The 14,702-nt window shown below is 35.1% G+C and overlaps 2 protein-coding genes across 2 annotated transcripts; both read left to right on the top strand.

Annotated features, from left to right (window-relative positions):
* Nucleotides 1-666: 666 nt before the first annotated feature.
* Nucleotides 667-2,899, top strand: LOC128021955 (60S ribosomal protein L37a). Its single transcript, XM_052609058.1, has 4 exons — nucleotides 667-796; nucleotides 2,384-2,512; nucleotides 2,604-2,686; nucleotides 2,766-2,899. Exons 1-4 carry the CDS (start codon nucleotides 794-796, stop codon nucleotides 2,827-2,829), a joined length of 279 nt encoding a protein of 92 aa, XP_052465018.1. The 5' UTR covers nucleotides 667-793; the 3' UTR covers nucleotides 2,830-2,899.
* Nucleotides 2,900-5,558: 2,659 nt separating this feature from the next.
* Nucleotides 5,559-10,453, top strand: LOC128021953 (eukaryotic initiation factor 4A-III). Its single transcript, XM_052609057.1, has 12 exons — nucleotides 5,559-5,824; nucleotides 6,778-6,850; nucleotides 6,942-7,008; nucleotides 7,137-7,199; nucleotides 7,282-7,414; nucleotides 7,489-7,569; nucleotides 7,649-7,790; nucleotides 7,899-8,037; nucleotides 8,731-8,846; nucleotides 9,036-9,143; nucleotides 10,089-10,216; nucleotides 10,321-10,453. Exons 1-12 carry the CDS (start codon nucleotides 5,671-5,673, stop codon nucleotides 10,335-10,337), a joined length of 1,221 nt encoding a protein of 406 aa, XP_052465017.1. The 5' UTR covers nucleotides 5,559-5,670; the 3' UTR covers nucleotides 10,338-10,453.
* Nucleotides 10,454-14,702: the final 4,249 nt, after the last annotated feature.

A 14,702-nucleotide genomic window follows, 5' to 3' on the forward strand; every position in this document is an offset into this window, starting at 1 on the left:
TATAATTATTTTATTATATAATATGAATTGTATAAAGGTAAATAATACTAGTAATAATACTAGTAGTAAATTTAACAATATACAATATGTAAGTAATGCTACTAATTATATATATGTGCATAGTTTAAACTTGAATTTATTATTAATGTTTTTTTGTTTTAACTGAAGCAACATAAAGCCATAGACAAAATTATTTTATGAATTATAAATGATTCATTTTTATATTTTATTAAAATAGTTATTTTATAAAATATTTTTTAATATGAATAATACTTGTAATATTACTATCTATCTATCTATATATATATATATATATATATATATATATATATATATATATATATTATGAAGTTAAATTATTTTTTATTAATATTTGTAATTATGCTTTTACTAAACCATTATAAATTAATAAAGAGAAAACATGCCTTTTAGTTATTGATTATTTTAATTATAATTACATTAAGTTATTTGACACATAATACTATGATCAATTCAATTCTATAATTATTTTATTAAAAAAATATAATTTAAAATGAATATGTATTCATTTAATATTGTTTATAAGTGATTTAAGTTTAAGTAAATAATAAATAACACAATATATAGTCATTATGTTATTCATGCACACAAATAAGTTAACTTGTTATTATTATAATGATAATTATTATTATTAAGAGTGTTCTGTGCGGTGGAGTTGGTCCTCCGGTATCCCAGAATGCGTCAGTGTCCGCGCTGGTAAGCCGCGCATGCGCAGTCGCTCGGTCTCTTTTGGACCCGCAGCTCTTCTGCTACAATGGTGAGCGTTTTGTCCCGAGAGGCGAATCTTTTCTAATCTCCTCTTTCTCCTTCAAAAAACCTCACTTTTCTGGTTAGTCGATGTTCGGATGAGGGCATTAAGCATCATCGGTGCTGTATTTGTTCACACACGCGATGAGATCGACTTTAAACGTCATTATTGTGCTCGTTCCTGTCAGAGTCAAAACACTGAGTTAAATCGCGACATCCGTGATCAAACCGCGTCTTTTACCCCGTGATCAGCTGTTTTCGACAGTAATAACACCGTTCATGGACCGCATTTTTCCCTCAGTAAACTCCTAATGTGCTGATTAATCTAATTGTCATCCGTTAATGATTTCAAATTAACGTAACGTTTCATGACAAGAAATGTAACGTAAGTTAGTATCGTGATCCGTTACATCGCGCGTTAAATAAGATAATCTTGTACATTCGGAAATAAAAGCACAAAGAGTGAGAAAAAAAGTAAGTTTTTGAAATCAAGTGCATTGAACATTACATGACGTAAAGGTTTCCCAAACTGTTTTTTTTTTAATTAATAAATTAAAATGCTTTTTTAAAATAACGTTAAGATCAATTAAATTAAAACGCATTTTATTTGTTACAACCGCCTTTCAAAGAAATCACAATTCGGACTGTTTTTCTCTCAGCTCTGAGTTTATATCTCAATTTGGAATTATTATTATTATTATTATTAAAACAATGATATGTAAAAGTTGATAGCCTGAATGCACTTTAAGTCTCTTTAGATAAAAGCGTCTGCTAAATGCATACATTTATTTATTTGTTATTTTTCACTTTGAAGTCCAAATTGCGAGAGGGTAAAAACTCAAGTTGTGAGATCTTGACTCGTAGTTTTGGGTTTATAACTAGAGAATCATATTTCTGCCACAGAATTAAAAAAGTAATTGCAATTTATCTCACAATTCACAATTATTATTTTTTTTTCGAAATTCTCAAAGTCGTGAGGAGAAAAGTTACGACTTTCTACCTATTGAAGCTTTTTTCTGTCACAGAATGAAATAAGTGTTACATTTTACAACAAGGTTCTATCAGTAATATAGTATAAGTATTATATATATATAAGTATAATTAACATGGACAATGCATTTATTACAGTATTTATTAATCTTACATCGTCACTTCACAGTGCATTAACTATCAAGCATTTTAATATTGCATTAGTAAAAGTCAGAATTAGCATGAAACAAGTTTAATAAATTCTGAAGAAGTGTTGTTCATGTTAGCGGAAGAAGTTAGGGTTTTTTTCACTATTGAAAAAAAAGAATTAAACTCTTGTGTGTGTTTTGACTTTTTTTTTTAATTCACAAATTGAAAATACTTATTTTTATTATTTTTCTCCATTATAGTTATGGAAACTTATTTCTGTCATGTTGGAGTCAAACTAATAAAAGTTATCATTCTCTCTCACAATTGCCTTTCGATTCAGTTTATATCTTATAATTACGAGAAAAATAAAAGTCTGAGTTTTTATTTTATATGCTGTGTCACATGACTTGTTAAAAGTGCTCATCTCTCTATTAAGAAACACTCTGGATTTATTGAAATGTTTGGTTTTCCCGGTCAGGCCAAGCGCACCAAGAAGGTGGGGATTGTGGGGAAGTATGGCACGCGTTACGGAGCGTCGCTGAGGAAGATGGTGAAGAAGATCGAGATCAGCCAGCACGCCAAATACACCTGCTCCTTCTGCGGCAAGGTGAGACACACACACACACACACACACACACAGGCTTGGATGAGGAGACGAGTGTTCTGTGAGGCTCAGGTTTCTGTCTCTCTCTGTCCAGACCAAGATGAAGAGGAAGGCTGTAGGGATCTGGCACTGTGGCTCCTGCATGAAGACCGTAGCTGGAGGCGCCTGGACGTACAAGTGAGACCGAACCCCGTGATTCATTAACGAGAGCTCCGTCTAATTAATGATGGTCTAATGTGTGCGTTCTGTCCCGCAGCACCACGTCAGCCGTCACGGTCAAATCTGCCATCAAGCGTCTGAGGGAGCTGAAGGACCAGTAGACCGTGTGTTCACATCACCCTGCGGCTCGCTGGAACATCCCATAATAATAAACCTGAGTCTTGAGCCGGATCTTTGCTTCTGTCTTCTTTCATGATCGACCAGTCGAGCTCGAGTGTGCTTTAGCTGTCAGAACTCGGATCACATGATCACGGAATGGGAATCAGCTGGGAAGTTTAATTCCAGTTTCAGGACTGGGGCCTGTACCATGAAGCTGGATTAGGTGGCTAGCCAGCTATGTTTCAGCTTAGTTTCCGCCAACCCTGGGTTTTAGGTCGTATGAAAGTAGCTCGGCTTTAATCGGTGTTCGTTGCAATGGTATCTTACGCTGCACGGCTAACCTGCTCCAGGGCTGGTTATTGTTCAGGATTCAAGATCTCAGACTGAAGATGAACCAATCAGATGTGAGAGAAGTGACACGTCTGACACAAAGTCAATCCAGTTTATCTTGCTCCAAATTAAAGGTCACTTATGCTTAAAAAAAAAAAAAAAATTGAAGTCTGGCTTTAATGATGATCACGGAGTCATTTTATGATTTATATAATTGTTGTGATTCAAATGATTATTTATCTCTTAAACACAAGCAATTTTAGTTTAACAGTTATTATAAATTATTTTAAATATTAATGTATACAGATCATATAATATAAATAAGCTGTAGTATCTAAAGATTGCACTATTTAAAAAATTACAAATTTGAATTTACATGTTCAAGTCTCTATCATTATATATTTTCAAATGTATAAACTAAGTAACAAATTCCACCTGTGACTACACTGATGGAGCAAGATCATTTATTTTATTAGTCCTCCTTCATTTTTCATATGACATTTAAATTTGTCATTCTTCAATCTCTTAACCTTTAGCAAAACCTTTAACCTTTAGTTTTGATTCTCACTGGGTCTCTCACGAGAAGTAAATCAAACTTGCTTTGTGTTGCAAGGCTCCTGATTGGCTGTTCGCCAGTGATGTCACACATTCATGTGCACGAGCTCCACAAACTCAGGATCAAAGCCTGAATTGATAAAGAAAGTTGATGAACAGCATCATGGTACCAACAAATCCGGATTGGAAAGGTTTGGTTATTTTCTGTAACTCTGAATTTGTTCAGCTCTCATCATGGTACAGGCCCCTGGAGAATTGTATATAACCAGTTGAGTTTCCATAACCTTTATTTACATATTTAATTATGTGTGTGTGCAAAAGTCTTAGAATGTTAGTATTTCCACCAACAAAAAATGGTTTTCAGTCCATTATCTCAGTTTATTTTGCCATTAATTGTAATAATTTGTATGAACAGCAATCGGAGATCAGCTTCAACTCATATAACAAAAATAACACATTTTTGTCATGGAAGCTAGCTGAATAAAAGTATATTTTTATTATTATTTTAAAATGTAATTTATTTTTTAAAGACTTTTTTTGTCTTTTTATTATATGCATGTGTGTGTGTATAGTTTCTATTTTATGTTCGTGCATCAAGTTAAAACTAAATTAAAAACTAGAAATGTAGCCTTGGCAACTTAGACGAAATAAAATAATTGTACATTTTTGTTAGATTTTATTTCAGTTTACGTTTATTTTATTTCAAGCAAAAAAAATTATTTTATGAATTTAGGTTTAGTAAATTATCATCACTCAAGGCCAGAGTGCATTTTATTCAGGATGAAGCTGATCGAAGGAACCGAGTCAATTGAGCGAGTCATTCACACGAACGCGATTGTGTGCACCTTCCTTAAATATATATAAATATAACTTTATTAACTTTTAAAAAGTAAATAAATTAATACATTGTATTATTTACAAATTACAATTTTAGCTCTCGACAGCTGACTATGGCTATGAGTTTATCATGATTCCTAATTGATTTTATAGTCTCAAGCAATCATAAATCATGCAAGTTGAGCAGTTTTACTATGAAACCATGGTTTATTTTTTTGTCGAATAAATTATATTGGCTATGTCATCTATAACAAAAAAGCTGGCTAAAAATGAAAGATAAGTGAATATTTGAATGAAATTTTTGGCCAATAAACTAAATGATTTGATTCACATGTAAGTGTAACAGCAGAAACTATCCCTTTGCAGGTATTTGTAATATCATCTTGTTTATTTTGTTTAAGCCTTCATTAAATTTAAATACAAAAAGTACATCTGAAATTATTTCCGACATTTAAACTCGCTATTGTCAACTGTCCAGTCAGTAATCTTTCCCATGATTGTGGTTGCATGAATTTTTAATTTTCCTAAGCTGTAATTCAAAACCGTCAGAATTAAAACAAAAAGCTGTGAGCAATGAATCTAGAATATAAGAAATGTGCTTTTTAAAATTAAATTACCAAAAAAGCTTATTTTCCATAAAATTCTATTTTTTTGAGCTGGTGTTATGGAGCTTTTCGAAACTCCGAGTCAATTAAACAAATGATTCACTGTTCGAAGTGCTCCAATCGGATCGCGAATCATTTGATTTAGTTCGAATCTTTTTTCTGAGAAAGAAACACTAAACTATTAAGTCAGTACAGTTATAAAAACAAAACAAATAAAAAGAAAGTATACACTAATAAAAATAGCTTAAAATGAACCATGGTATTTTTATATAAAAAAAATGTAGTAACCATGTTTTTTTGTTGTTGTTGTTTTTTGGTATAACTATAGTTTCTAGACATATTTTTAAGGGTGTTGAACGCGTAGTGGGCGGGGCCAGTGCGGATGACGTCACCGCGCGTCTCCTGCTTTGTGCGTCACAGCTGCGACAAACGCGGCTCTTCCGTTCGGCCTGCAGACGCGTAGCGACGCGCTTTCATATTTCAAGTCCTTATTTACATCGAAAATCTGTGATAATTATGGCCGCCGCCGCAGCTCCCGTGAGGAAGAGGCTCTTGAAGGAGGAAGACATGACGAAAATCGAGTTTGAGACGAGCGAAGAGGTGGATGTGACGCCGACGTTCGACACGATGGGCCTGAGGGAAGATCTGCTGCGCGGGATCTACGCGTACGGTACTAACTCTTAATCAGCGTTAATTTCGGCTCAAATCACCTCATAGAGCCCTATATGTGCTTCATCAGGAGATCGGTACCACAAACCGGTACATTGATCGGTGTCCGCCCGTGTTTATCATGTTTGGAGACTGTAACTTACATTGTTTACTGTGTAAACTCAACACTCACACTGGTGTAATTCAGTCATCGATCAGGGTTTTTATACATAAAATCTTTTTTATTTTATTTTTTTATTTATTCTGTGTGTTTTTGAAAAAGAGATAGGAATGTTCTTATTACTTGTATTTTTAATAGTTTTTATTTTATTTAATATTGTTTTTGTTCTAATGTTATAATTTTTTGATTAATTGTTTACACTTAATCTGTGTTTATGAAAAAGATATCAGAGTTTACTTAAATTTATTTATTATTGTTTTTTCTTTTTTAATTTTTATTTTATATTGTTTTTGTTTAAATTGTATTATTTGTATATATTTGTATATATAATATTTTTTTTTACATTTATATTATTTATTTGTTGTTCTAGATTGTTTATTATTTTTTATTTGATATGTGTTTGTGACAAAGCGATCAGAATTTTCTTATTTTTATTTCTTTAATTGATTTTTTGTTTTTAATTGATTTTTTTTTACATTTGTACTCTTTATTATATATATATATTTTTTTTTTTTATCTGTGTGCCGTTATGAAAAAGAGAATCATTATGATTAAATTGTAATTTGTTTTTTTTTTTGTCTCATTGATATATTACATTTTAAATTAAATTAAATGTATGTATTTAACAGATGCTTTTATCCAAAGCGACTTACAGTGCATTCAGACTATCAATTTTTACATCTCATGTGTTCCCGGGGAATCGAACCCCCAACCGTTCCGTTCACTAACACACCTCTATGTAAATGCCATTAATGTTTGTTTAAATGCATGCTGATGTTGTTTACTGCGTTCAGGTTTTGAGAAACCATCAGCCATCCAGCAGCGAGCGATCAAACAGATCATCAAGGGCCGAGACGTCATCGCTCAGTGAGTCCCGCAGTGCACAACTGATAGAAACGTGTCGTAAACACCGGTTTGTGTTCTGTTCTGTGCTTTAATGGTCTTGTTTGTTCTCCAGGTCACAGTCTGGAACCGGTAAAACAGCCACGTTCTGCATCTCAGTGCTGCAGTGTTTGGATATCCAGGTGTGTTTAAGTGTGTATGTGAAAATGTTAAATTAGATTTTATTTTAATATGTTCTGTTTCCATTAGAATTTTACGGTTTAAGCTCATTTTTTAGCACCAATAATCCTGTTTCGTCCTCTGTCTCCAGGTTCGAGAGACTCAAGCGCTGATCCTGGCTCCGACCAGAGAGTTAGCCGGACAGATCCAGAAGGTGAAACACAAGCAGTCGCACGTCTGTTCCCGGGCTCCTGACCTCCTGTGTCTCATGTGATGTCACTTCCTCTGTCCTGCAGGTGCTGCTGGCGCTGGGCGACTACATGAACGTTCAGTGTCACACCTGCATCGGAGGCACAAACGTGGGCGAGGACATCAGGAAGCTGGACTACGGTCAGCACGTGGTGGCTGGGACGCCCGGCCGAGTGTTCGGTGAGTCCGTCTCTTCTGAGCGTTACTCTGGATCCTGAACGGATGATGATGTAATCGCTCTCTTGCTCTGTCAGATATGATCCGCAGGAGGAGTTTGAGGACTCGTGCTATTAAGATGCTGGTGCTGGATGAAGCAGACGAGATGCTCAACAAAGGTGAAGCGTCATCACACACTTCTGAGTGCGTGAGATCGTGTGTGTTCTCCTCTCATGTCCCTGTGTTGTGTTTCTGCAGGTTTTAAGGAGCAGATCTATGATGTGTACAGATACCTGCCTCCTGCCACTCAGGTGTGTCTCATCAGCGCCACGCTGCCTCACGAGATCCTGGAGATGACCAACAAGTTCATGACTGACCCCATCCGCATCCTGGTCAAACGGTGAGCGCACCCTTCGAGGCCTGGTGCATCATATAGAGCTGTGCACAAATATGAGAGATGTTGAGATCTCGTGTGTGTGTGTGTGTGTGTGTGTGTGTGTGTGCGCAGTGATGAGTTGACTCTGGAGGGGATTAAGCAGTTTTTCGTGGCCGTGGAGCGAGAGGAGTGGAAGTTCGACACGCTGTGTGACCTTTACGACACGCTGACCATCACACAGGCCGTCATCTTCTGCAACACCAAGCGCAAGGTCAGTCACGCTAGAGATGTTTGCCAACTACAGCAGTCAGGACGGTTAACTAGTTAAGAGCTAATTATGCCAAATGCATTAAATCTTCAAATCACTGCAGTATTTGCATTATATGTGACTTATGTTTTAAATGGGTTACAGAACTACACTAGCAGTCAAGTCTGGAGTCAAGATTTCTTTCAGAATGAAATAAAAAATACAGTAAAAACAGTGAAATATTATTCTAGTGTAAATCATCTGTTTTCTGTGTGAATCTGTGTTAAAGTGTAATGTATTTCTGTGATGCTCCGCTGTATTTTCAGCATCATTCCTCCAGTCTTCAGTGTCACATGATCTTCAGAAATCAGAATAATATGATGATTTACTGCTCAAGAAACATTTCTGATTATTATCAGTGAAAACGCAATATTTTTATGCTACACTTCTGTTCAAAAGTTTAGGGTAAAAAAAAAAGGGTGCATTAAATTGACAAAAACATTTATAATGATACAAAATAAAAGCTGTTCGTTTGAACTTTCTATACATCAAAGAAACCTGAAAATTTAAATGTATCACAGTTTCCACAGAAATATTGTTCAGCACAACTGTGTTCAACACTGATAATAATCAGAAATGTTTCTTGAGCAGTAAATCATCATCATTCTGAAGATCATGTGACCAGCCGTGTAATTATTAGATGATCTGTGTTGTCAGGTGGACTGGCTGACGGAGAAGATGAGGGAGGCTAACTTCACCGTGTCGTCGATGCACGGAGACATGCCACAGAAAGAGCGAGAGTCCATCATGAAGGAGTTCAGATCCGGAGCCAGGTGAACATCATAACTGAAACTCCGCCCCTCACCCACATACCCTTTAGAGAGCCACACCCACATCTCAACATCCAATCAAAACTCCCGCATAAACCCAAGCTCCGCCCCCACATGTATTCTTGTATTGCTAATCCATCAGAACACACTAGTCGTGATTCCTGAGTGTAATCAGTGTTTGTGATCCTGTAGTCGAGTGCTGATCTCCACAGACGTCTGGGCCAGAGGACTGGATGTGCCTCAGGTGTCTCTCATCATTAACTACGACCTGCCCAACAACAGAGAGCTGTACATCCACAGGTACCACACACACACACACACACACACACACACACCTCGGACTCGACGTGTGTGAGAAAACACCTCAAACACAGACCAGTTATTACCGTTAACTAGAAATAAAACCATGAAAACAGTGTTGCTTGAAATAAACATTACTTAACCATTATAACTTTATATAATACATTATCATGTAAAAAATGAAAAAATAATGTAGACCGTATAGATATAAAAAAAGTTACTAAAACTTCAATTGAAATAAAAATAGAAATGTATATAAAAATATTTTGGCTTGTTGACAAGGCAGCATTTTTCATTTTCTTTTAGGGTAATTTCATACAATAAAATATACAAAAATGAAAATAAATTTAGGTTGTATAGACATTTAAAAATAAAAACAAAATAATAAAGTGACAAACGCACTAAAACTACTAAAAACTAAAAAAGTACTAAAACTTCAGTTAAAAATAAAATGGAAATATTTGTAAAATGTTTAACTTATTTTAGCTAATTGCCAAGGCAGCATTTTTCATTTTATTTTAGTTTAACTTTAATAAAATAAAATATTATTTAAGACTGTATGGATATTAAAAATCATAAAAATGACAAAGCAATTACTAAAACTTACACCAAAAAAAATGGAAATGTGTATATACAAAATAAATTATTTTAGCAAAATGCCAAGGCAGCATTTTTTCATTTTCTTTTATTTTAACATTATAAAAAAATTGTTTATGTAATTGACACTTCCTTTTTTTAATTAAAAACTAACGATATCCACAATCAAATATGGTGCATTCCTAATTATTGACAAAAGATGAACTGCTGTACTGAGGTTTTTATCTGTTAGTAGTTATTTGTGTCTAGTTTTCCTCATGTAGACGTTTCTAAGTCTTTGATGTTGATTGACGAGAGCTTCTAATGACTCGGCGCTCCAGATGAATGTAACGAGTGTTCCCTCGTCAGGATTGGTCGATCGGGTCGTTACGGCAGGAAGGGCGTGGCCATCAACTTTGTGAAGAACGATGACATCCGAATCCTGCGTGACATTGAGCAGTATTACTCCACACAGATCGACGAGATGCCCATGAACGGTGAGACACACACACACACACACACACACACACACACACACACACGTCTGAGCTCCTGCTCTTCATAGAGACACACGACTGACTCTCACACTCTTGTGTTTCAGTTGCCGACCTGATCTGAGCCAATCCACGACACATCTGCAGCTTTTATTTCTTGTGACTTTCTTTATTTTTTATTCGGGTGTTGCAGCATGTTGTGTTCTGAGCAGCTTTTGTAAATAAAGATCTTTGTCTCAATCTCTGGTGTGATCTGTGTCTTCTGTGAATGCTGACTGCTGCTTGATGCATATTCTTCATATCTGTAGCTTACATCTTTATTCATGCTTTTATCCAAAGACACTTGTCTTCTAGTCAGTGTTTCTACTCTTGTGTTTGCCGACTCTGTGCCTTTAAGAAAGATTAGGGTTCATTAAGTGTTTGTTCATTCAGTGTTTCTGGCGTCTCGAGGTGACCAAACACTCGCTGACCTCGTCGTCACGTCCTTCCTTTGTGTTAAAGGAGGCTCTTGAGGCTTGTGTCCAGCTCGGCTCTCAATCCTCTTAGCAGGTTATTTCCGGCTCATTGAGTGATGGAGACTGACCTGGACATCCACAGTCAGACTCTGACCACAGGCTCAGTCCATCACTATTTAAACAAGCTCATTTAGACTTGTCTCACAAATCACATCCTGCCATTTTTACCTTTTTTCTTCTCAGAATTCTGTGTGTACATATTGCAAGTAAAATTTTTGCAAAATAATTTGTTTTTATCCCCCCAGAATTCTGAGTTTACATCTTGCCATTTTTATTTTATAACTTTTTTTGGTTACCTCTTGCAAATTTATTTATTTTTGTTACATATTGCAATATATTTTTTTTGTACTTTTTTTTTTCAATCTTGCAATTTTTTTAAAATAAAACATATTTTTTGATTTTCATCTTGCAATTTTTTTTTTCCTTTTAAAATTTGGAGTGCACATCTGCAATTCATCTTTCTTTTCAGAATCCAGACTTTACTTTCAATTCAGTGTTTAAAAAAATAAACAATTGTAACTTTCATGTTATTTTCTTTTCTAAATTAAACAAATAAATAAAAAGTTAATTATTTTCCATAATGTAATGATAAAAATTTAACTTTCATATATTTTAGATTCATTGCACACCAACTGAAATATTTCAGGTCTTTTATTGTTTTAATACTGATGATTTTGGCATACAGCTCATGAAAACCCCAAATTCCTATCTCAAAAAATTTCATCCGACCAATAAAAGAAAAGGCCAATTGAGCACAGTAATACCATGGTCAGCAAACCATTTACCAGTGGTTTTGGCACTGTGAGCAGGTGCCAGGTCGTGCAGAAAAACAAAATCATCATCTCCATAAAGCTTTTCAGCAGATGGAAGCATGAAGTGCTCCAAAATCTCCTGATAGCTATCTGCATTGACCCTGCCCTTGATAAAACACAGTGGACCAACACCAGCAGCTGACATGTCACCCCAGACCATCACTGACTGTGGGTACTTGACACTGGACTTCAGGCATTTGGGCATTTCCTTCTCCCCAGTCTTCCTCCAGAAAAAAGTACTTTGGACCACTGAGCAACAGTCCAGTGCTGCTTCTCTGTAGCCCATTTCCTGCACACGCCTGTGCACGGTGGCTCTGGATGTTTCTACTCCAGACTCAGTCCACTGCTTCCGCAGGTCGCCCAAGGTCTGGAATCGGTCCTTCTCCACAATCTTCCTCAGGGTCCGGTCACCTCTTCTCGTTGTGCAGCGTTTTTTGCCACACTTTTTCCTTCCCACAGACTTCCCACTGAGGTGCCTTGATACAGCACTCTGGGAACAGCCTCTTCGTTCAGATATGTCTTTCGGTGTCTTACCCTCTCGCTTGAGGGGGTCAATGATGGCCTTCTGGACAGCAGTCAGGTCAGTCTTACCCATGATTGTGGTTTTGAGTAATGAACCAGGCTGGGAGTTTTTAAAAGCCTCAGGAATCTTTTGCAGGTGTTTAGAGTTAATTAGTTGATTCAGATGATTAGGTTAATAGCTCGTTTAGAGAACCTTTTCATGATATGCAAATTTATGAGCTGTATGCCAAAATCATCAGTATTAAAACAATAAAAAACCTGAAATATTTCAGTTGGTGTGCAATGAATCTAAAATATATGAAAGTTTAATTTTTATCATTACATTATGGAAAAAAATGAACTTTTTCACAATATGCTAATTTTTTGAGAAGGACCTGTAGTCTGCTTAAGTGAAAATATGAAAGAAAAATCATCTCGGTTTCATTCAGATCCTGAGGATCAGATTTGAGACTCTAAAACATGATTGATGGAGAATCCAGTAAAGCTGAGCTGCTTCAGTCCAGGAAGAGTTCATCTGGAGATATTACTGACCTTATTCTGACCTTTACTTGATCACAATCAGACGAGATCTGACACGAGGAGATGATGTTCAGGCCGTGTGAGGAGCTGAAGCAGTGATGGAGCTCTCTCACAGACACACGTGAGTCTGCATTACTGCTCTTTCACACGGACAGACATTTACTGAGCACACATCCTACAAGCTGTTATCTTCACACGTCTCGGCTCGGTTGATTGTGCACGTCACACAGACAGCTGCTTTATATAATGATACTGTCCTGAATGTCGTTTCAGTTTAACAACCCAGAGCACATGCTTTCATGCGTGTCAGAAACGAGTGAATCACAGGCTGGGTCGCACAGAAACCGGTTTCTTCCACCGCATTAAAAAAGAAAGGTAACTGTGACTTCATCTCACAATTCAGAGAGATATTCTGAGAAGAAAAGTCAGAACTGAGAAAAAAGGTAAAATCAGTTTTTATTTTATTCTGTGGCTGAAAACAAACTGAAAATAGAATTGTGAGAAAAACTTGAAATTGTGGGGGAAAAAAGTTTGTGCGATTATGAGAAAAAAGGTCACAATTACACTTTTAATTCATTTTTATGTTAAAAAAAAAACAAAAAACTAAATTGTGAAATATAAACTTGCATTTGAAAGTCAGAACTGATAAATTTGAAAGAAGTTACAAATAACTTTATGAAAAGGTTTATATAAAAATATAAGTTTTTTTTTGTTTTAAATAAAATATATTGAAGAATAAAAAACAGAATGGGAAAAATATTCACAATTTTCCCCTCAGAATTCCCAATTTATATCTTTAAAATTCTTTAAAAAATAATAAAAAACTGAATTTTGTTAAAAATTAACTTTTTTGACTTTTTTTTATTGTGTGCTGGAAACAAAACAACAACAAAGAAACACCTGTCAGATCTAATTTCAGAATTCTGAAGAGAAAAAAAAATCTCCGTTCTTAGACTGGATTGTGAGATTAAAACATCACAATGTTCCTTTATTTTATTCTTTGTTGGAAACAGGTTAGATCTGGGAGTAGAAGATGAGAATACACGAGCTCACGGTGAAATTATAAATCCATTAACCGGCTTACAGTCTCATTAATTATTGACCGGTGTCTCAGGGCCAGATATTAGCTGCATAACGTGATGCTCTTTCCTCCTGACAAAAGATCCCCGGACAACAGTCTCTGCAGGTTTAGTTTAGTCCGTGTGTTCACTCCAAAACCAAAGAACAGACCTTATTGTGGACTATACTGAGTTCTGTTCTGTTGATTTGCATAAAAGACCTAGTATAACCTAATGTGAGTACAAAAATGTCAGTATTTTTTTCACAAGAATGCAATTTTTAAATTATACGTCATCAGAATGTCAAAAGTTTTTACTTCAATGACAAAAAGTATTTATAATGTATCATTTGATTTACAGTCTTGAAAGGAGTGGAAAATTGTTCAAATGCTCAATTTAATTATAATAATAATAAATAAAAATGCATTCACATAATCTCAGGTTTTCTGTGGCTGTTTGGATGCAATAAAAGCAGAAAATGCCAAGCTCATGTTTGTATTTACACTGGCCATAAATCTGAGGTAAAAATCATGATCAGGCGTCGAATAATGTCATGCATTGTAAAATATGCATTTGTAAAATCATTATAATCTCAGTGTTTGCTGTGTTTTTCTGCTAATTAAGTGAAAATACTTCTTCACCTTCCTTAAGATTGTCAAAGCAAAAATGCATCATATTCTGTAATAAACCGATGTTCTCTAGCAAAACATGTTGTTTCTTTTAATAGAACAATTTCTATTTCAAATGCTAGAAAATCTCTATTTTAATATAAGATTTACATATTTTAATTGCATTTAAAATGTATTTGCATGTGGATACACCGTTTAACATAAACTAATAATAACTTTATGTGATGCATAATTGTCATTCATACATAATTTCATATATTTTAATTAAGTTTTTAAACTGAATATATTTAATTTTCACAATGAACAGATTTAAATACATGCATTTTGAAAATAAATGTGATTGTTTAAATAAAATCAAATAGATGCAAATAGTTAATGATAAATTATGCATGCAATTTATTTATTTTTTAAGGGCAAAAATCTGGTATGCATCA

The sequence above is a fragment of the Carassius gibelio genome, chromosome A11 (genome assembly GCF_023724105.1).
Source record: "Carassius gibelio isolate Cgi1373 ecotype wild population from Czech Republic chromosome A11, carGib1.2-hapl.c, whole genome shotgun sequence".
NCBI lineage: Eukaryota > Metazoa > Chordata > Actinopteri > Cypriniformes > Cyprinidae > Carassius > Carassius gibelio.

What these genes read in the sequence shown, in the direction of transcription:
- LOC128021953 (XM_052609057.1), top strand. Translation starts at nt 5,671, where the DNA reads ATGGCCGCCGCCGCAGCTCCCGTGAGGAAGAGGCTCTTGAAGGAGGAA. An exon ending in GACGCCCGGCCGAGTGTTCG is followed by an intron (nt 7,415 to 7,488) that starts GTGAGTCCGTCT and finishes TTGCTCTGTCAG; the next exon opens with ATATGATCCGCAGGAGGAGT. An exon ending in TCTGCAACACCAAGCGCAAG is followed by an intron (nt 8,038 to 8,730) that starts GTCAGTCACGCT and finishes CTGTGTTGTCAG; the next exon opens with GTGGACTGGCTGACGGAGAA.
- LOC128021955 (XM_052609058.1), top strand. An exon ending in CCTGCTCCTTCTGCGGCAAG is followed by an intron (nt 2,513 to 2,603) that starts GTGAGACACACA and finishes CTCTCTGTCCAG; the next exon opens with ACCAAGATGAAGAGGAAGGC. An exon ending in GGAGGCGCCTGGACGTACAA is followed by an intron (nt 2,687 to 2,765) that starts GTGAGACCGAAC and finishes TCTGTCCCGCAG; the next exon opens with CACCACGTCAGCCGTCACGG.